The sequence below is a fragment of the Macrobrachium nipponense genome, chromosome 40 (assembly GCF_015104395.2).
Source record: "Macrobrachium nipponense isolate FS-2020 chromosome 40, ASM1510439v2, whole genome shotgun sequence".
NCBI lineage: Eukaryota > Metazoa > Arthropoda > Malacostraca > Decapoda > Palaemonidae > Macrobrachium > Macrobrachium nipponense.
Genome location: NC_061101.1, coordinates 33,945,267 through 33,966,647, shown reverse-complemented (window position 1 = coordinate 33,966,647; position 21,381 = coordinate 33,945,267). Strand labels below are relative to the sequence as shown.

At 40.5% G+C, this 21,381-nt stretch overlaps 1 protein-coding gene across 1 annotated transcript in view; it reads left to right on the top strand.

The window, feature by feature from the left end:
* The first annotated feature begins 1,188 nt into the window (after positions 1 to 1,188).
* LOC135212073 (alkyldihydroxyacetonephosphate synthase, peroxisomal-like) overlaps positions 1,189 to 21,381 on the top strand; it is a 132,084-nt gene continuing 111,891 nt past the window's right edge. Inside the window, exons 1-3 of the mRNA XM_064245421.1 lie at positions 1,189 to 1,390; positions 1,461 to 1,495; positions 8,815 to 8,910. Of these exons, the coding sequence (XP_064101491.1) occupies positions 1,232 to 1,390; positions 1,461 to 1,495; positions 8,815 to 8,910 (290 nt within the window). The 5' untranslated portion in view covers positions 1,189 to 1,231. The remainder of the gene's footprint in view (positions 1,391 to 1,460; positions 1,496 to 8,814; positions 8,911 to 21,381) is intronic.

Sequence of the window (21,381 nt, the reverse complement as noted above, 5' to 3'; positions counted from 1 at the left end):
GATCTCTTATCGTAGAAGACTAACATTTTTCGTGAAGATATCGATCCCACGTTAAGTACGGTGGTAGCTCTAATCAGATTTGATATGATAGAATAACTTGGCTCATTTTTATCAGAATAATTACGGAAAACTCTATTGGAAGATTTTGGTGGAACATGGGGACTGCAGATATGGATGCCGAGAGCGCGGTCTGCTTGTTAGCTTTACATCCATAGAAAATTTTCAGTTTATGTAGAACAGCTAAAAGACATTTTTAATGAATGCATTTTACCAAATACATTAATAGAATGCTTAATCTTTTTAAGACACGAAGAAAGAGGAAAGAGAACAGAAAACTGCACAGCCTTTCATGGAATTATTCCTCATTGTCCTAGCTTAGGACTACTACCAGAATTTTGAATCTCTTAATGAAGACTGTGCTGTCTAGCCATGGCCACCGAGAGAGAGCGCACTGACAGTTTCTGGCGCCCTTTGTTACGTAATGAGATTGTTCTTTACGTACAACTGTTTATTAGTGTAAAATAGACGTGACAGTATTCCGTTTCATAATTTTCAATTTTATGTAGTAGAATAGAATTTTATAATTACTTTTAACATTTTAGTTATTTTATTCCAAAAAGTGTCAATAAGTTTAGTTTCACAAGGAACGTAAATGAGGCGGCATGAAACGGATGTAGGAGTGGCCTACCATTAAATTTTGTGATACCATCAATCATTTAACACGTTATTTGCATGCTATACGTTTTGTGGGCCTAAATACAGACTCATAATGCTGCCAGAAAAAAATCTCATCAAGAAAACTATGAAAATATTAGCAATTGTCAAGGAACTTCCAACTCTTAAATTTCCGTGCAAGATGCACTAAGTGACAAAGGCATTCATAACCAAAATTGATACACGCTATAACTGTGTGCCAAATCTTTTGAATTTTTCGCTTGAAAGTTCACAAGTATCTTGTGAAGGAAGCAGTTAAGACTGTTATTAGTGATCGTATGATCGATAATTGTAAAGTATGCGTTAGGATCGTTTGGTACTTTAAACATGAAGTGAGATAAATAGATACTAAAGTGAATGTTATTATTTACTTATTTAATTATTATAGCTAGACAAATTATTACTTGAAAACTTCTAACTTACACGAAAGATATGAAGCGGTGCTTATCATTGACTAAATTGTCATAAAGAACGTCTCGGATCCACGATAACAAACAGTGGCACAACAACACCAGCAATGGCATCGTCTGCTCGTGATCGTCTCTCTGTAATTCAGCGTCATTTATCCAACCCTAAATGTGATAGTTCTTCCGGACAATTTCAATGTGGAACATTTTCGACAATTTCTAATCGAGAGGAGAAGGCAACCGAGTCGGGAAAGTCCTCTGGGGCCTGGGTTGAGTAGAAGCGAGATATGCCTCCAACCTGCATCTTGGTGGTCCTCTGGGTCGGATGAAGCGGCTAAGACTGATGTCACCGCCCCTACTGTGCCAAGGAAACGGTAATATATGTTATTTAATACCTCTTGTTATGTTACCCATTCCTCTGCTTGATACTTTGCACGGTAGGCCTTGGTTAGGCTTAGGCTGGCATAGCTTTGGAAGAAGGTTATGGCATTCCTTACGTAGGTACTAGCCCCACGTTAGGAATAACGTAGCCTAGCTAATGACAGATACCCTAGGTACAGTTTAAAAGATGAACAATCATACACTATTTACGCGAAGAACAGACGACCCATAAATCCATATATGTAGCCTACCTATGTCTGACAGTTTAGCCCTCTTGGTAAAGTTTTTATACTAGCTATCATAACCACTCCCATGAGCTCCATGTTTAGTAATAGGTAGTACCAGCCCATTGTCATGAGTTGTTGGTGGTGATAACAGGAGCTCAAGACCTCTACTCTCCTTTCGAAGTAAGTATTTTCTCCAAAGTTAGAAATAAAGGCCATATTTTAAGATTTAAACAGAGGGTAATGAAAAGTGTGGCCAACGCAGTGCACACAACCCCAAAACGCTTTCAAAATTTTTACTTACCATTAAAAACTTTAGAATATTGACGCCATCTTGATGTTTGCGGAGTCGCTTGTGTCAACAAACTTCCCATTTCCTGTGCTAAATCCGCACACCACTTGTACCCATAGACGCTGTGGCACTTTCATCACAACAATCGTAAACCCAACCTCTAACCAGTACTTATTCAAGGGGACTACAGCATTTTTTACGGTGTTTTGTGCTCTTCATTTGTTTATCAGTGTTGTCAATTGGTATGTGTTTACCCTCCAAACTGGGTATAAGACTTACACAAAACCGGGGAAATAAGTGAAATTAGCGTAGTAACTGTTTGTATTATATATACATATTACAGCAATTTGATCATTACTGCATTACTATGAAAACTAGAATTCATGAAAACAGTTTGTAAATGCATCGGTGTATGTGTGAAGCTCCACTAGATTGGTAACGATGAGTCTTTTTGCCGTCGTCTGCTCGTACTTCAGAAATATCTGTAATTTTTCGGGGTTAATTTGGTTGCAAAAAAGGGATAATAGATATGAATTAAATAAACATTTTGAAGTAAAGTTAAACTAAATAATGAGTAAAATAAACAATTAAGGGAATAAAGCTTTGCACCTCATAAACATGTAGTCGTCTGCTGCTCGTAACTGTGTTTGTGGAGTGATTGCTTAGGAACCAGGAACAGCAACGTGGTTCAAGTGCAATATGGAGTGAATTAAGACCAAAATGTGTATAATTACAATTAAATAAGCACTGTGGAGTTTCAGTTGTGATGGCAGTGAGGATAAAACGACCTATTACAAGGTAAAAATGAATTCAGTTCAAACCATGACCCCGGGAATAAAAAGTTTCATAATTTCACTAATATAGGTAACAAAATGTTGTTTTATTGTGCTGATTACAACTGCAATCTTGAGTAAGATCAATAAACATTACATATATACGCTAACATAGTTCAAATGAGTGCTGGAAAGGCTGGGAAAGATGGTGGATTGTTTGTGGTTAGAACGGCCAGCCATGCGATTGCCGCCATATTGGATTTCAAATCTGCCTTGAAAACATATTTTACGAAGAGCTCACATGCTTATTTTAGTTCGTATGGGGCTTTCATATATCACATTATGTTGACAAAACTTCAATCTTTTGAATGGTATGCTTAAAGTTGTAATTGTATTCTTGTTTCACCAATTAAATATCGAGTGAATAAGGCCTGGCCAGTGTGATGACGATGGATCGTCTGCGGTTGTTTACCCTATAGGAAGTTTGCCTAAAAGGGGGAAACACTGCAGTGGATCCATCGTCATTGGATGGATCAGCCTTATTCACTCGATATTTAATTGGTGAAACAAGAATACAATTACATCTTTAAGCATACCATTCAAAAGATTGAAGTTTCGTCAACATAATGTAATAAATGAAAGCGCCATACGAACTAAAATAAGCATGTAAGGTCTTTGCAAAATATGTTTTCAAGGCAGTTTTGAAATCCAATATGCTGGCACCCGCATGAGATGCCATTCGTAAGCGCAGTGGAGCCACCATCTTTCCCGGCCTTCCCAGCACTCATTTGAACAATGTTAGCGTATATATGTAATGTTTATTGATTTTACTCAAGATTGCAGTTGTAGTCAGCACAATAAAACAACATTTTGTTGCCTATATTAGTGAAAGTATGAAACTTCTTATTCCCGAGGTCATGGTTTGAACTGAAATTCATTTTTACCTTGTAAGCGGTGGTTTTATCTTTACTGCCATCACAACTGAAACTCCACAGTGCTTATTTGATTGTAATTATACATGTTTTGCTCTTAATTCACTCCAAATTGTACTTGAACTACGTTGCAGTTCCTGTCTTGTGTTTTAGTCTGTAGTTTTGGCCATGATTAATTACCATTTTAATCCATCTGTCCTTTCTTTAGTGTAGGTTTTAGGTAGATGTGCCAGTACGCATAGCTAGCTCGTGATTACCTGAAATCAGTTTATCTGATTTTGGGATTACTCTGATAAAGAGCCAGACTATGGTAGGAAAGATTATGTTTGTAAACAAATGAAGAATATCTGGCTTATGCGCAGTACGCTGGTGGGCAAAAGGAAACTATGGCAAACGATTTTCTCACCTAATTTAAGTTTGTCAAGTGTTTGGCAGGGTAAGGTTTCTTTCTTGCTTATTACATTGTATATGTATATATTTTTGTTTAGTGCTGAATTAATTTCTCACAATGTGAAAAAAAAAAAATTTCTCAAAATTTCTTATGTTTTAAGTTTTTCAGTTATAGTTAACTTCACTTACCATGAGAGAAAAACATTTCATGGCAGCAATAAATATTTAAATAAAAATGAATATTATTTTGCATTCCTGAAAAGTTTAGGATCCAGTAGTTTCAAACAACTTTCACATGAGGACAGGCTGTCTGTGTCACTGAGCTCTTAATAGTGGAAGGGTCTTAAATTCATCGGTCCTTTATTATAATTTTATGTATTTATTTTTGGTATGTGGGTTAAAATAAACAAATATATAAGAATGTGGTGGAATAATAGCATTTTAAATTTTCTATGTAGTGAAATCATGTTCATTTTGAGCCGTCTACTGAAACAATGTTTACAAAAATATGTAAATCTGAATATTACAGACACAAATGTTTTTATGCTCTAATATTGTGCATAAGATTTATATTATTTCATAAAGATCAACTTCCAGTTGAAAGATAGGACGAATTAGGTATGGATGGGTGAAAACTTCTGTTCATGTGTTGGTAGTGGCACAAAAATATTATTGGAATGTTGTTTTCAGCACTGGCTGGCAGATGTTTAATGGTAGTGTAGAACATGACAGGCCTAGGTTTTTTGTCATATATATTTGAACTTAGTAATAATATTACTCATTTACTGAGCAAGTCCTCTACCTTGTACCTACCTCCTGAGTAATTTGACCTGGGTTGTGAAGTGCTCTGTCCCACTGATCTCTTTCAGCTTAATTCTTTTTAAGCCTTGCATAAGTTGGACAGTCAATGGCTGTCAGCCACTTATTTCTCCTTTCCTTTTCACTTTCGCTGGGAATACAATACCAAAATACCAGGCTTCCCTTTCCCCCACCTATTTGTGCATCCTACAGCAACACAGGACTGAACCATTGCTTATAGGCAGCTTTACTTGAATGATCAACGTTCGTCTGATACCATAGAAAAGCAGAAATGGCTTTTTGCCCACCAGCAGTGTTATTGTTTGGAAAATGACATGTTGATGACTCCTATTATTTCAGTAATTCATCAGAATGCTTATAGTACATACAAAGAACCCTCACGTCTTTTTATATAGATCATAAACAGGCTGATTTAGGTATACCTATTGATATAACAATACAAGCACACAAAAGGTGTACGTACATACTTGTATCAAGTAATCTTCGTAGATCAAACACAAATTAATGATGGGCTTTCACTAATTATATTTTATCTCATGTTAGGTAAATAAAAGACATTTTTATATGCAAGTGCAAATTTTAGGCATTTTTATAATTTCTTGTATATACATTCAAAATGGCATAAAATATTATTGTCTCTGAGGCTGTCTAGGGTAGGTGAAAGTAACAGCCACTGCAATATTGGTTGGAAGGCAGGATATTTCAGTAATGTATGGTAATGGTATTGCAGTTATCTTTTCAGAATACTTTGTTTATTTACATATTTTTTCCTTTGGCAGACAAATTGTTATATGAGCTCAGTGATTGGGGAACTTCAGGAGTATGTTTTCACATAACTTATCGAGCAAACATTTGGAATCTCATTTAGGTAGCTCATTTCATCATTTGTGTGATCATTTGTGTGTAGGTGACATATAGGCTATACAGCATTTTTTAAATGTATTGCATTGGAATAACTCTAATAAATAATGGTTTTGATAAGTAAGTAATTTTGTTAAGAGAAGGCCAGTAACATAAAATATCTGGAGAATCAGTAGCATATACCTATCGTTCACTTGTCAGTGCTTCATGTTCACCTGTCAACACCATTAAAAGTTATTTTTACTGTTTATGGATGTGGATATAACTTTGACATCATAATAAAGTTATTAATATATCATGCAATGAAATTGTACATAGAATAAAGTTTGAATGATAAGGAAATCTTGTGATCTGAACAGTGTGTTGTTATAGGTCTACATGTTGCTTGGACTATACTAGTGGGATAAACATAACTATTGAAAGCCCATCGTTCATTCATGTGTAATGACAGTAGATTGTTTAACAAAAGCTTGATTTTCTAGTGCTTGCATAGGTATATTATAGATGGAAATTGTCATATTTAAGATTCATATGTGTGAGAGTTCTTGTTTTTATATAAACAAACATCCAGGAACGCTGACTTTTAGCCTTGTTTATATGTAAACATCCAGAAACACTGACTCTTAGCCAGTCGCAAGCTACACATGCCACATCGTAACCCTTGGGTGGACAGATAAGTTGAAACCTATTAAATTGAGTACATCTTCATATTCTTGCCTCCTGTTATCTCATGATAACATCTTAGCTTAATTGCAATATTTAGTATTTATTGGAATGAAAAGGACATTGATTTCATAGCTTAATGCAACAAAGTAGTGTTGAAAAATGTCAGGTTTAGCTTAGGTGTATTATTTCAAAAGCAGTGCATGTTAATGTGCTGCTTTTTTATAGTTTTTTTTCTACCTCGGTGTTGCAACACTTCTCATCTTTGTGTGATATCCATTGCAAATGTATAGGTATATTGAGAAACAGATATTTTTTTGGGTTGTAGAATGGAGAAATCATATCCATTTGTTTGTTTACAGAATGTATCATTTATCATGGAGTACTTTTCAAGTTGCAGTTTAGGTTGATTGCTGCCCAGAGACTATCTTCATAAAAACAGAATTAGCCAATGATTAATGATTTGTCAAATATTTTCATTATTTAACCAGTCATGTGATTCCCTTTTGTTCCTATGGGAATGCAAAACAGAAACATGATAGCAAGCTACTTAAATTGAGGCAGGCAGGTGAGAGGGAGCAATTACTACTCAGTGTAATCAACCCCTGTTTTCTTCAGCTGTGGTCAAATTAAGATGCCTAGTTCACTGTGACTGACCATCAGGTTGAAACTTTTTCCTTTTTTGTTTTATGTGTAGTCATTTTTTTCATTAATGATGTTATCAAGGAAAGTCAATAGTGAAAGGTAGGAGGGACATAAGTGAGAGTTTATCCATTTTGTATATTGATGTTAGTATAAACCAGTTTTGCTCTGCATTGGTAAGTCTTGCACTGGCTGGTCTCCTTCAGTGGAGTGGTTCAGCTGCAATGGAGGAAAGCAAAAAGGAATGTATGACAATTTCTTCGATAGGGATTATTCCACCTTTGATACCACCAAATCTGCTTTCTCCTTGGGGACACAGGCATGTGTTCATGTTTTGCCACCACCAAAGAATGCATTGTTGCCAGTTTTGCTGGAGAATGGACAGATGAGTCAATCCCTTAGTATTCCAAAGACCTGTCTTTTGATACTGTGGTATCAGCCAAGGAATTCAACGAACTCTGACACTACAGTAGTACTTCCCCCTCCTTCCTGTTCTCCTCATTTTTTAACTTTCTCCTCTTCCTCCTTTTTGCCTTCCTCTTCTTCCTTCTGTGAGAAGAAGAGGGAAAGTTTTTGGAGTCCTCTCTCAAAAAATTCCTTTGAACTTCCAGGGAGTACCACCCTTCTTAGGGGGTTGGCAATAGCATTCACTTGCCTGCTGTTATGACATAGGCATAATTAGGGTTGATAAGTGTTCTTTGAGGCCATAATTAGGATTGACACAGGGTTCTCTGAGCTTGCTTGTGAACCAGTTTCCCCCCATTTCCTCCCCAGACACGAGAACTGTCCTAGACTCTTTCAGTGTCTGCCCGTGTGTGATCTTCGAGAAGTGTGCATGCAGACAGAAGATTCAAGTATGGGTGTTTTTACACTTCAAATGCATGTGATTCTATGGATCCTTGGCAGTGCTTGGTTTTTTTCCAGAACTTCTGATGTATGCAGGCATGCCTGAACCTCAGATTATGAGTACGCAAACAGAGGGATCACAGATGAAAGGTTGGTGCATTATGATGCAGCTGGGTATTGCGGAAAGTTGAGCACTTGTGATCATACAGGTACTTGGGGGGTATTCATGGTTTGTGCAAGAATCCCAATGAGTAATTGCACAATAACTCACGAGTGTTCATCTATAATCACCAGTTTGGTATTGGCCAGTCAGATGAAATCCTAAAAGAATGTAAACCACAATTTTAAGCTGTTACAAGTAAACCTCGGCTCATGATTCAGTAATTGCCAAGTCTGATCAATTGAGTTCACAGTGTCAAGAGCAATCAGCACATTAGAATGATGAGTCAGTCACTTTTTAGAGGGGACCCAACTCATGCTTTGAGGAATCTGTTAGGACCTTAGGATTTCTCTCCTTCAAAATCCCTGCAGGCAGAGGAGTTGGAAAACTTTTGTAAAGAGCTTGTTGGGCTTATATGTGAGCTTAATGATCTTGGGAAAAGAGACTTCTCCTATGTAAAACCTGTATCACCCATAGACCATACTATAGGGAGCATTCCAAAGGCAGGACAGTTTGTACCTAGGTGTCAGCTTGATTTTTCTTAGGATATATAAACCACCTACCATTACCAATTAACACCCTTGTTATCAAGCTTCAGTGACTGTTTCCATGTACTAAAAGGTTTACAGTTTTGTATCTATGAAAATATAAATTGTCTTAAAAATTTGTGTATTGTTCTCTTTATTGATTAATCATTCTTTTCATTGCAGGCAGGAACTCTTGAAGTGGAATGGCTGGGGTTACAATGATTCAAAGTTTGTAGTCCATAAAGAAAAAGACTACTATGTGTCATTTTCAGGGAACAGGTGAGTGCAGTGAACTGTAAGATTTTATTGTGTGGAATTTTAAATTTACCAGTAGTGTCTGTTTTCCTTCTCTAAGATATGCATACCTTTTATTTTGATGATGCCATATAGCTCTTATGGCTGGGTGTTAGTAAAAATAGAGTGGGCATTTGGCAAAGTAAATCATATCTCAGGTCAGTATCCCTTGTTTCAGGTAGCTAACTTTTTTACTACATCACAGTTTGTGTTATGAATTTTTAGACATCTTCATTATTGTCTCCAATACTGTGTGATTCAGAGGGCTTCTTTGAAATTCCACTACTCATGTCTTTCATGTGCTTTATCTTCCACAAATCTCCATTCATCTCTAGCATCCCATTTTATACTTCTTATCAAAATACATAGGTCTATCTTTTCCAAAGGACTGCAGCTGACAATATCAAGTAATATTCTCTAGAGGGTTGAAAGACATATAAGTTTCATCACCTCCCTTTCATCTCTTCTCACCTACTCATGGAATCTTAGTAACTTTGCTTATGGTAGTGTTTCCCACTCAATCCGGCCATCTGACTTATTTAGTAATATCCCTCAAGTTTTATTCTCGGATCTGCAATACCTTTAGAGGTAGTTTCTTTGTCCTAATATGATTAATGTATACTCTTCTTTCATGTCAAGAGAAACTAAGTACTACTGGATATCATTGTTCCTAAGTTTTTCAACAAAGAATTTCGTCTCATTAGTCTTTCCTCTGTCAAATGTTGTTTCATCCTTTCGTGTATTCTATACAAAAAATATGAAAATATAAAATTTTTCTCCCTGTATGGTACACTTTGTCAATTTTTAAAATCCATCTGATCCCTTACCCAACCCTCCATTCTCTCTCTCTCTCTCTCTCTCTCTCTCTCTCTCTCTCTCTCTCTCTCTCTCTCTCTCTCTCTCTCTCTCTCTCTCTCTCTCTCTCTCTCTCTCTCTCTCTCTCTCTCTCTCTCTCTCTCTCTCTCTCAGCCTTGAGTTCATTATAGTATATGATAAGTATATTGTTTACCTGTATGAAAAGGTACTACTAAATTATACAAATGTTTCCAGCAAATTACAATATAAAAAATGAATGAACATGGAAATTATAGATAGTACGTATATAAATAATGCCTCTCTATCTCTCATTTTCTAAAACTTGACATAGCGTTGGTATTCTGTAAGCATTCCATACTAAGGCCATTTCACATCTAGGGCACTGTGCATCACTGTCTATTTGATCTGTTCTCTTTCCTTCATATTTGCACACATGTTTCTCACTTTTTTTGTTGTATTGCTCTCCCCTCGGTGCTGTATTATCAGTTTATACTGTAAGCACCCTTCTACCACCTGGACATGGTTGAAAATTTGTCATAATTGTTTAACAGTTATTTGTAGACTTGCATATAATCCTGCAAAGATATAGACTTTCAAGGTTTAAAATTACATTATAAACATTCAGCATGCAGATTATTATTTAATAATTGCATTATTTTATATATATATTTTTTTTTGTACAACCTCATTGCTCTTCTGACGCAGTATATTATAACCATCTGCATAACAGTACAAGCGGTCCCCGGTTATCATGGAGGTTTCGATTAATGACACCTCTGTTAGGTATGTTATTGGCAGCTTGTGACGCTGATAACCGAAACTCGTCCTGTTATGATGACATAAATTGCCAATTTTATGACACTAGACAAGCGCCATAAAACCAGATAACTATTAATCGAGTCCGCCAATAACTGTGGATTGCCTATATATCTGACATTTTTGACAAGTCGCATGTTTTTATACATTCAACTTACCTGTCAGATATATACATAGCTATTACTCTCCGTCGTCCCCGACAGAAATTTGAATTTCGCGGCACACGCGGCAGGTAGGTCAGGTGATCTACCCCCGCTGCTGGGTGGCGGGAATAGGAACCATACCCGTTTTCTAATTCATATTTTTTCTGTCGCTTGGAATGTAAACAACGTTTGCAGTTCCTCCTGATGGGATTTTCGTGTTTCATCGCCATCGATCGTCTGGGCTAACTTTTGCAGGGAAGTAATGGATCTTTGGTTCGGCATACGCTTTTGTTAACTTTTAGTAATTTTTTTTTTTTGATAAAATTAACTTCGAAAATTTCGAAGATTAGTGACGTGTAACTACCGAAGTTTTCGGTAGACACTCATGCACTTTCACGAAAGTGAATTACTTATCTTTCATGAAAGGGAATTATACTATATTTATTCATTTAATAAAATAAGTGTTTGAGTTTTGATTGAGGAAATGTATATCTTTTCTTCCTAATTTGGTTGGGAAAGTCAGAAAAGTAACTATCCTTTAGAAGCTTTATTAGCTCTTGTGTTAAACTAGCAGTTATAGTAGTAACAGTACTAGTAGTTGTTGCATCCTCATCACCTTCTTACTCCGCAGTATCTACAATATCATATTTGCAAATTGTAGACTTTGGATATAGTTCAAATGCGAACTCTTAGAACGTAAGAAGTGAATATAGTGTTCCCCCATTACAATGGAGGGTGCGACTGATCGGCTCTGTCTCGCTCTCAGGTCTAGACCTCTTCCAAGCTCAAACAGCCCAGAGAGAAGGAATGTCGACAAAAAACCGTAAGGAGGTTTCAGAGAATCCCCACTGGTCAGGCGTCCCTCGGCAGGTTCTGTAGAGCGTCCCAGACTGCCAGGGATAGCCATTGGAAAGGCATCCTAAAACAGTGTTTCTCCCTTTTTATGCCTACTGTTCCACGATGGATAGGAGAACTTCGAATGAATGAAATTGACGAAGATCCTCGTATAATGCCTTCTGGTAGAATTATTCAAAATGAGAATGACATTAATCGATCCACCATTCGAAATCAGGCTACGATTTAGCGCCTTCTAATATTAGAGATCATTCGATAACATTTGTGATGAAGTCATCGTTCGAACACATTTTTTCGCAACTAGACGAGAGCGCTATCCCATGGGGGTATGAAATTGTTATTTCAACATAAAATTCCCCATCGGTGCATTTTTAGATATAGATCTATTCTGATGAGAACGATTTAGATTATTTGTCAATCGAATGAATTATATGGATCTCGTTGAGTGATAAAGCATATATGTATGACTTTTAAGCTTCTAGCTCCTACCATGCTTAGGACAAATCGCCTTAGGACTACGGTATGGCAAGGCATATACACATACCGAAATTTATGCTATAATGGTCAAGTGAAATCCTTACAAAATTTCCTAAATTAATACGGTTTACCTTAATGTAACAGTATTATAGAGGATTCTATTACGCTAGAGTATGAGTTATATGATGCTATCGTGTCTTCGAGAAGTGATCGGAGAAGCATATCTTTATTGGTGAATTGAGAGTAGGATAGAACATTTTTCTTCGTGTTAGAAGAGGTTTCCATGAATTACCAGTACCCTTCTAGGACTTTCCTAGGAAGAAATTGTTTAAAAGGATTGTTTAGACGACACCTATTTAGTTTCTAGACTTGTCGAAGTCTCGTTCGCTTAATTATGCTTATATAAAAACTTCCTGAAGTTCGATAATATTTTATTTTATAAGATTTCTTTATTTAATGGATAACTGCAACTCTCTTGCGGAATGGGATAACTAACCGTATCTCTTCCCTACAATCGTGGTCTTTGCCTCGGATTGAGGGAATACTGAAGCTATCATAAATAAAATATTGTCTGCCTTTTGTTTGGAAGCTTTCAATAAGAAAGATATTACAACCTTTCAATGCTGTTTACCGTAGTAACATGATTAAAGGATTCTAATGCAGCAGAACATTATTATTATTTAATGCACTCATACTTACAAAAGCATGGCTTATTAGAGTACATACTTAGTGAGAAGAGAGATGTAATAGAGATTCACTTCAAGACAACGGTATGGTTAAGTCTTTCGAGAGAATCGGATATTGCGCAGAAGTTGTATGAGTCGGATGGGAAACATTCTTTTAGTGGGAAATGGTTTCCCTGAATGGATTATACTACGTATATAAAAGTTTTCATAATAAGAACAGAATTAACATATGAAAGGGTGTCGGGGTACCATAAAGACACAGATGTTTCTGGCACATAACATAAAGATAATTAGTAGGAGGCGCCAGCCTGGTGCAATAAGCCAAGAGCACCATCCAAAATATTTCTCGTTCAGGAAAAAAGGGGGGGGGATACGGAAGAATTAACCAGAGGAAAGAATAATTCCCCTTCCGATATACTCGAATTAGAGGAAAATTGAGAAGAAAGAAACATCCAACTACGGAAGTACTGTAGATTTAGGATTCTTACAGCACCCTCTTCTATTTTTAATATCGAGATTTCCTGTCCACGGTTGCTAGTAATGGGGCCGGGCCATAAAAGCTCCAGCCAGGCTTTAACCAGGCGATAGGCGCCAACCAGGCGCGGAGCACCAGCAGGCGCGAGGCGCCAGCCAGAAGCGTGACGCCTCCCACGAGTGAGGCGCCAGGCAAGCGCGAGGACACTGTGAGGCGCGAGACGCCAGCCAGAAGCGTGACGCCTCCCAGGAGCGAGGCGCCAACCAGGCGCAAGACATCAGGATCTCCAATTTCTCAGTATTTGGAGATAGTCTTTCCAAGAGTTTCCTCTTTGAGAACTGACACAAAATCAGTTTTTTTTCCTGACAGGGACACAAGTTGTCGTACAGGCGGCGTGCCCTTGTCAGGATTAACTGAAATTGCGAAGTCTCTAACAAGACAGACTTCTCATGTCAGGTAATATAGTGGTCGCGTGAGCGACTTCTTTCCTGGCAAGAGGAGTTTGTTTTGGGAGAAACTTTCTTTGCCAGATCAACCCTCTACTGACAATTATTCTAGATACGCCACAGGCGAAACGTAGTACGTGTTAGGATAAGTGGGTTCTTCTGCTTATAGACCTTTACATGGTGAAGAGAACCGATATCTTTAGAGGTCTCTCGCTTTCCTCATCCTTATATGACTAGTGATAGAAAGTATATCGGAAAACCTCATAAGTTAATCTGGGTGCAGGTTTTAGAAAGACCTTGGCAACCCCTTTTTATGCACGTTTCGGCTAGTCCCTTGAAACATGCAGCTCCTCTTTCTCCTATTTCATTGTTATTAACAGGATGTTATATTATCCTACTCCTATGTAAACATATAACAAGGGAGACCTTGTAATGTTTTGGTAATGGAAAAGACTCGTAGGAGCTCTCCAGTATTTGGGTGAGAGGCTCTTTCATGTATTTGAACCGTACATTACGGCCTGATGTCCTAGGATAGGAATCTTGAATGATTCTCCTCGATCCTGGATCATTTATTAGGAGAATAGGATAATAATAATTTGTTGTTTTGCAGAATAACGATGATAGAATTTTCCATTCTCGTTCGTTCCCAGGCACGAGGACAGGAAGAAAGAATATAAGAGAGAGGTAGCAATATACGCCATCTTTATTTTATAGAAAGGGGAATAAAATTTAGTCTTTTTCTCCTAAAATATAAACTCTTTACAGAATGTAAGACAAAGGGCGTCAAAGAATGAGAGGATAATACGTTATGCCTCATTTTAGTCTTAGAGAGGTTGGATTCACAGAGGTCACGTTCTTCTCACAGCAGGTTTTGGAAGTCTTTTTCCAAGACAGTCTGAATATTCTTTCAGCATCTATTTTAAATGGACCTTAACAACCTCTCCACTCTGAGTCTGTCTGCGTGCAGACTGACCAGAAGTGGACATGAAGGAGAGGATGTTTCAAGGTAAATGACAGTAGTCATGGATAAGATATATAATTACTGCAGATCGTGCTAGAGGAAATGAGGAAACTGTCCTCTTCCGATACCTCTGTGAACCACATAGCGGTTTTTTCTTCCCTTTCAGAGGGAAGAATCACCTTTGTATATATCTGCTATCAAAGAACAGTAGAAAAGGCTATACTCTGTCTCTATAAAGGGAATTGGAGATAGCAGAGCATTAAATATCTTCGGGGATCTTATACACCTACCTATACGACAAGACTAGGAGATCTTATAATTACAATGGGATCCTATTTGAGCCTCAGATTCCGTGTTCTGACAAGATGGAACTGCTCCTCATCAATGTTTCCCTTGGTACTAAACGACCAAAAGGACGAGTGAAATTTTGGGCTTAGAATCTGGAATCAAATTCTAGAAAGACTCGGCAATGGGTTCCTGCCAGCATGGTATGTTTGGCAAAAGAACTAAAACCTTTTATTTCTGGATCAACGCTTTCAGATAAAGGATTCGTTGTCCAGCAATGTATTTACGTTGTCATCTACAAAAGAAGATAAGGTTTAAACGTTTGCTGACAGAGTCTTTGGAATACGATGAGGGCTCAAAACTACTTCCCAGAAGGTTCGAAGAGATATATTTAAAGAGGTAGAAATCAGGAATCCTTCCAATTTCAGCTCAGAGTCTCCTTAGACTTCCAGGCTCTTTCCCTACCTTCGTGCAAGGATAGGGAAGATTTTGCAACGAGAGAACTCATCAACATGTAGGAAGAGTGCTCGTTAGCAACGGAAGTATCAAGTATGATCCTCCTCGGAGGAAGACTGGTCTCTCGGACTATTAGATTTCCTATCATCTACTGGATGTAGCTGACTAAAATTACCTCCCCTTGTTGCAGAGGCCATAAGCTCAAAGTGAAAGAATTTCTTCCACCCTTTTCCATTCTCCTGATAAACGATTGTGGATGTTCAGACTTACGGACAATGTAGCGCCAATCAGGCGCCAAATGCCAAACAGGCGTAAAGACGCCAGAGCAAGACAGTCCAAATAAACACTGTCATTGTCTGATGAGGAGAAGGAGTAGGCCTCCAATCTGGCGCAGATGCGCTAGAGGCGAATAAGTCAGGCAAATAAAGTGACCGAGATGGACATCGCCAGTTTTCATCGAAGACTCTTAACAAGCTTGAATCTCCAGCAAGTGGGGAGAAGTCAGCCAGGCGCGAGGAGCCAGCCAGGCGCCAGGCGCCAGCCAGGCGCGAGTGAGGCGCCAGGCAGGCGAGAGACGCCAGGCAGGCGCGAGGCGCCAGCCAAGGCGCGAGGCGCCAGCCAGGGGCGAGGCGCCAGGCAGGCGCGAGGAGCCAGGCTGGCGCGAGGCACCAGCCAGGTGCTAGGCGCCAGGCAGGCGCGAAGCTCCAGCCAGGCGCAAGCCAGGCTCTGGGCTTCATCCAGAAGAGATCTATTTCAAAGAAAGCCCTGGTCTTCTTGGAACAGTGGAATCTCTAAAGCACTTCTTGAGTAACTTGATGATTCCTTCAAACAGCTAAGAATTAAAAGCGCTTGAAGTGCGAGCTTTTAACAATTCTTGTTCTTTCCATAACAATATGTCGTGAGAGACATATTAGCTGTAATAACAGGAGATGCAACTCTGTGTTGACTTCTCTTTGCACGAAGGAGATCAAGTGGGCCTATGAGAGATCCTTCTCTCTTTGTTATACGTGTCCACGGATGCGTTGCTGGGATAGGGAGCCGACACTGATCCTTAACTAGGGAATTAAATTTTTTTTTTTTTTTTTTTTTTAAACATAAGTGTATATTTTCTGGGGTTTTTTGAAATGAGTTTAGGGATAGCTCTTTTCAAATTAAGCACAAACCCTCGTGTTAGGATCAGGTGATCGGGATCGGTGTTGTGCTCCTTATATTATGCCAATAGGCATTGGTGTATTGTCATGTAAGTGGATAAGACCCCATTGACAAATGACCACTAGATTCTATCAAGTAAGTGGATAAGACCCCATTGACAGATCTACAAGAACTCTTAGCCATAGGTCACATCCTCGCTGAGGCTCTTGAGACGAAGCAGACTACTAGCAATAGCTAGGAAGTCGACCCTTCGTCTAAACACTATAGGAACCAAGGTTTTATTTATTTATTACGTACAACGTATGTTTTCATACAATCAACTTACCTGTCAGATATATACATAGCTAAGACTCCGTCGTCCCCGACAGAAATTCAAATTTCGCGCCACTCGCTACGGTAAGTCAGGTGATCTTACCGGCCTGCCCTGGGCGGCAGGACTAGGAACCATCCCCGTTTTCTATCATATTTTCTCTGTCGCCGGTGTATCAACATTGTTGCTATTACCTCCTGACTTAGATTCTTATTTCATCCTTTGATCATCGTTTCTCGGCTTTTTGGTGACGTATCTGGATCGTGTTTTTTGGCATTCGCTACTGTGGACTGTTTTTTTGATTTTTCTCAGTATGTCTGATTCAATGTAAGTGTGAGAATGTGTGTGAATGTAGGCTGCAGGGTGAGGATACCGAAAGCTTCGGTTGATCCTCACACTGTATGTCGTAAATGTAGGGGGTTTCAGTGTTCTGCTAATAATACTTGTCATGAATGCGAGGGATTAAATGCAGAAGAGTGGAAGACTTTAACTTCTTATTTGAAGAAGTTAGAGATGGGATAGGGTTAGACGTCTGAAAGGTGTGAGTTCAAGGCCTATTGAGCCTTTTCCTGATAATTATTCTAATCCTAATGATTTAGATTCTCCCTGTGTCTAATTCACAAAGTGTACTTTCGGAATCGGCCTCGGGAATCGCCGATCTGAAAGCTACTATTCGAGACATGAAGTCCAAAATGGCGGACTTACAAGGTAAGGCTAGTGAAAGTGAGCATTACAGTGAAGTGAGTTCTCCCAGTGTTGTGGAGGGGGCGTTTGATCGTCCCTGCGACGCTCCCAGGCCTAGACCTCTTCCAAGCTCCCATGCCCAGAGGAGAAGGAAAGTCGAAAGCCTTAAGGAGGTCGTGAGGAATCCCCAACGGTCAGACGTCCTTCAGCAAGCTCTGTTTCGTGGCAGGCTGCTCAAGGGCGCTTTAGAAAAAGCGTCCTTCGTGAGTGTTTCTCATCCTCTCCCTCTCCCTCACCTAAACGAGGGTGAAGGAGTCGGATTTATCGAGGCCCTCTGAAACGTCATTTGAAAGAACCCGAAATTGATTCGAGCCCAGAGCGTTTCTCAGATGACGCTCCCTCTTCTATTAAGAAGGCGAAGGTGGCGTCAGCGTCACCCGACGAGGACGCAGAAGTACCTTTCTACTTCTACTTCCCCCCGATTGATGACGAAAGGCGTCATGCAGGTTGACGTGGGAGAAGCTTCAAGGAAGATTATCATGGCAGTACAAGAACAACTGGCCTCTCTGGGTGGGTAGTTTTTAGCGCCTCGTAGGAAGGACGTTGCGCTTCCAATCAAGAAGTCTCGTCCTCTCTCCCCTGCTAAGCGTGAAGCGTCATGCAGACGTGAAGCTTCTAAACATATTACAGAAGCTTTGGGTTCGAGAGCGAGATCGGTAGCTTACGAAAGATACGTAACGCCAGAGAGACGTGAGACGTCTTTTAGACATGAAGCGTCTTTGAAAGCTGTTGGTAGACGTGAAGCTCCAACCAAAATTTGGCGCCAGTTAGGACGCCTTTTGAGAGTGGAGCGTCTTCCAGCGCGAGGCGTCATCCGGACGTCAGCAGCCAAGTAAGCGGGAGGCGTCAGCCAGGACGCTTGGCGGACGAGAAGCGTCATCCAAGCGGGAAGCGTCTTCTATTTATGGAGAGAAGCCTGAGCTTTTGGCGCCTTCCAGGCTATTAAAGCGGGGAAGAGGAAGGAATATCATTCCCTTAGCCCCTCTCCTATTAGGAGTTTGTCTCCTCCAGAGGAAGAACGTACAGAGTTGGGAGCGAGACTCATTTAGATCCCGAGTTAGAAGTAAACTCGGACGAAGAATATCAAGGAAGAGAAGGACTGTCGAACTATAAAGTTTTGACTGCCTTGCTTCTAGAGGAGTATGGAGACGAATTGACTCCTTCCGCTCCTCCTCCTCCGCGCTCTCTGTTTTCGAGTGCTAGACGAAGAAGTCTTCGTCTTTTCTCAAAATAAATGAAGCCCACCATTTCAATGAAGGGGCTCTATAATCCTTAGACTCTTGGATGAAGTCTAAGAAGGACTTAGTAAGAACGGTCTTCTGCATGCCTCCAGCGAGACTAGCTGGTAAAAGAGGCATTTGGTATCAGACGGGAGAGAATATGGGTATTGCTCTTCCGTCTACGTCAGAAGCAGACTTTTCGACCTTAGTTGACGCTTCACGTCGACAAGGTCTGAACTCGGCACGGATTACGTGGGGCAATTTCTGAACTGGACCATCTCCTCAAGGGACTCTTTCATGTATTGGAAGTTTTCAACTTCTTAGATTGGTCCCTTGGGGTGTATGTCCAAGAAAGCCCATGATTCTGAAGGAATCGAACCAGAAGCCCTTTTGTGCATATTGTCTTGTATAGACAAAGCGGTGCAGGATGGCTCGTTTGAAATCTCCTCTTTGTTTGGAGCAGGTCTTCTAAAAAAGAGGAGGATGGTATATGGTGCCTTTTTAACCAAGGCAGTCTCTCACGCTCAGAGGGCAGCGCTGCTGTATTCGCCTTTGTCTGACTTTTTGTTCCCTTCTCAGTTGGTGAAGGACATTGCTCATTCATTAACTGAGAAGGCGACTCAGGACCTTCTGACGCAGTCAGCAAGGAAGAAGAAGCCTGCTTCTACACCTGACAAGAAAGGACCGAGTACATCGGTTCAGCCCTTTCGAGGTGGCCCTACCTCCAGACCTCCCGCAAGAAGGAAGGCTCCTGAGAAGAGAGGTAGGTCTGCCTTTCGTCCCTTTAAAAAGGGAAAGTGAAAGCTTCTCTCCTCCAAGCACCAGTAGGTGCCAGGCTCCTGGGATTTGTGGAGGCCTGGACACTTATAAACGCAGACGCGTCATCGTTGTCTATAATAAGGAAGGGATATCGTATCCCTTTCCTGAACACTCCTCCCCTAACGTCAATACCACGGGAACTAACAGCCAAGTACAAGGATCCTATGCTGAGGGATACTCTTCGATCGATGGTGGAACAAATGTGGGACAAGAGAGCGATAGAACTAGTACTGGATCAAAACTCCCCGGGGTTTTACAATCGCCTTTTTCTGGTTGCGAAAGCCTCGGGAGGCTGGAGACCAGTACTGGACGTCAGCTCTCTGAACAAATTTGTTCGGAAGGAGAAGTTCTCGATGGAGACTTCTGCTTCAGTCCTTGCGTCATTGCGACAAGGAGATTGGATGGTGTCTCTAGATCTCCAGGACGCCTACTTTCACGTCCCGATCCACCCTTCATCGAAGAAGTACCTCCGTTTCATGACGGGGGGAAGATCTTTCAGTTCAGAGCCTTGTGTTTCGGCCTGTCCACAGCTCCTCAGGTCTTCACAAGCCTGATGAAGAATGTGGCGAGGTTTCTTCACCTCAAAGGAGTAAATATCTCTCTGTATCTGGACGACTGGCTCATCAGGGCCAGATCAGAGAGACAGTGCTTGGAGGACCTGACGTTAACTTTAGATCTGATCAAAGCGTTGGGATTGCTCATGAACCTCGAGAAGTCACAGCTGACCCCCACAGACAGAACTTAGTCTATCTGGGGATTCGGATGGATTCTCGGGGCTTTTCGAGTATTTCCTTCGCAAGAGAGAATAGCAAAAGGTTTGCAGATAGTCTCTCTCTTCTTAATGGAAGGAACATACATCGGCGAGGGAATTGGTTGAAGCCTGCTAGGGACCCTTTCCTCGCCTCGAACAGTTCTTCCCGCTAGGAAGGCTTCATTTACGTCCGCTTCAATTCTTCCTCAAGAAGTCTTGGAGTTGGAAAACTGGACAACTGTCGGACGCCTTTCCCATTCCAGTGGAGATAAAATCGCACCTGGAATGGTGGTTGCCCCCTCTGGAAGAGAACAAAGGGATCTCTCTAAGGACACAGAACCCAGAACTAGTGTGTACTCCGACGCGTCGGAGAAAGGTTGGGGAGCAACATTAGGCTCGAAGGAGGTGTCAGGCACCTGGGAACCAGCGCAGGTGACTTGGCACATAAACTGCAAAGAGCTCTTCGCCGTACATCTGGCTTTGAAGAGTCTAGAACCTCTGGTGTCGAACAAAGTAGTGCAAGTAAACGTGGACAACACCACCGCACTTGCCTACATTCGAAAACAGGGAGGGACTCACTCCTCGTTCCTTTACGAACTGACGAGAGACCTTTTGCTTTGGACGTCTCACAGGAACATCTCCATTCTGACAAGGTTCGTGCAGGGAGTAAAGAATGTGAGGGCGGACAGACTCAGCAGGAGGAACCAGGTCCTTCATACAGAGTGGACCCTACACGAGGAGGTGTGTCAAGATCTCTGGTCGCTGTGGGGGACCACACCTCATGTGGATCTCTTCGCCACATTCATTTCCAAAAGGCTGGCAGTCTTTTGCTCGGTCGTGGAAGATCCAAGAGCTCTTATGGTAGGATGCCTTTCCTGCTAGATTGGTCTCTCTGCGTAGACGTCTATGCTTTTCCTCCATTCAAAATCCTGGGACTAGTACTGAAAAAGTTTGTGGCGTCAAAGGAGACGAGGATGACATTGATAGCCCCCTTTTGGCCGGCCCAAGATTGGTTCACGGAGGTGGTAGAGTGGATTGTAAGAC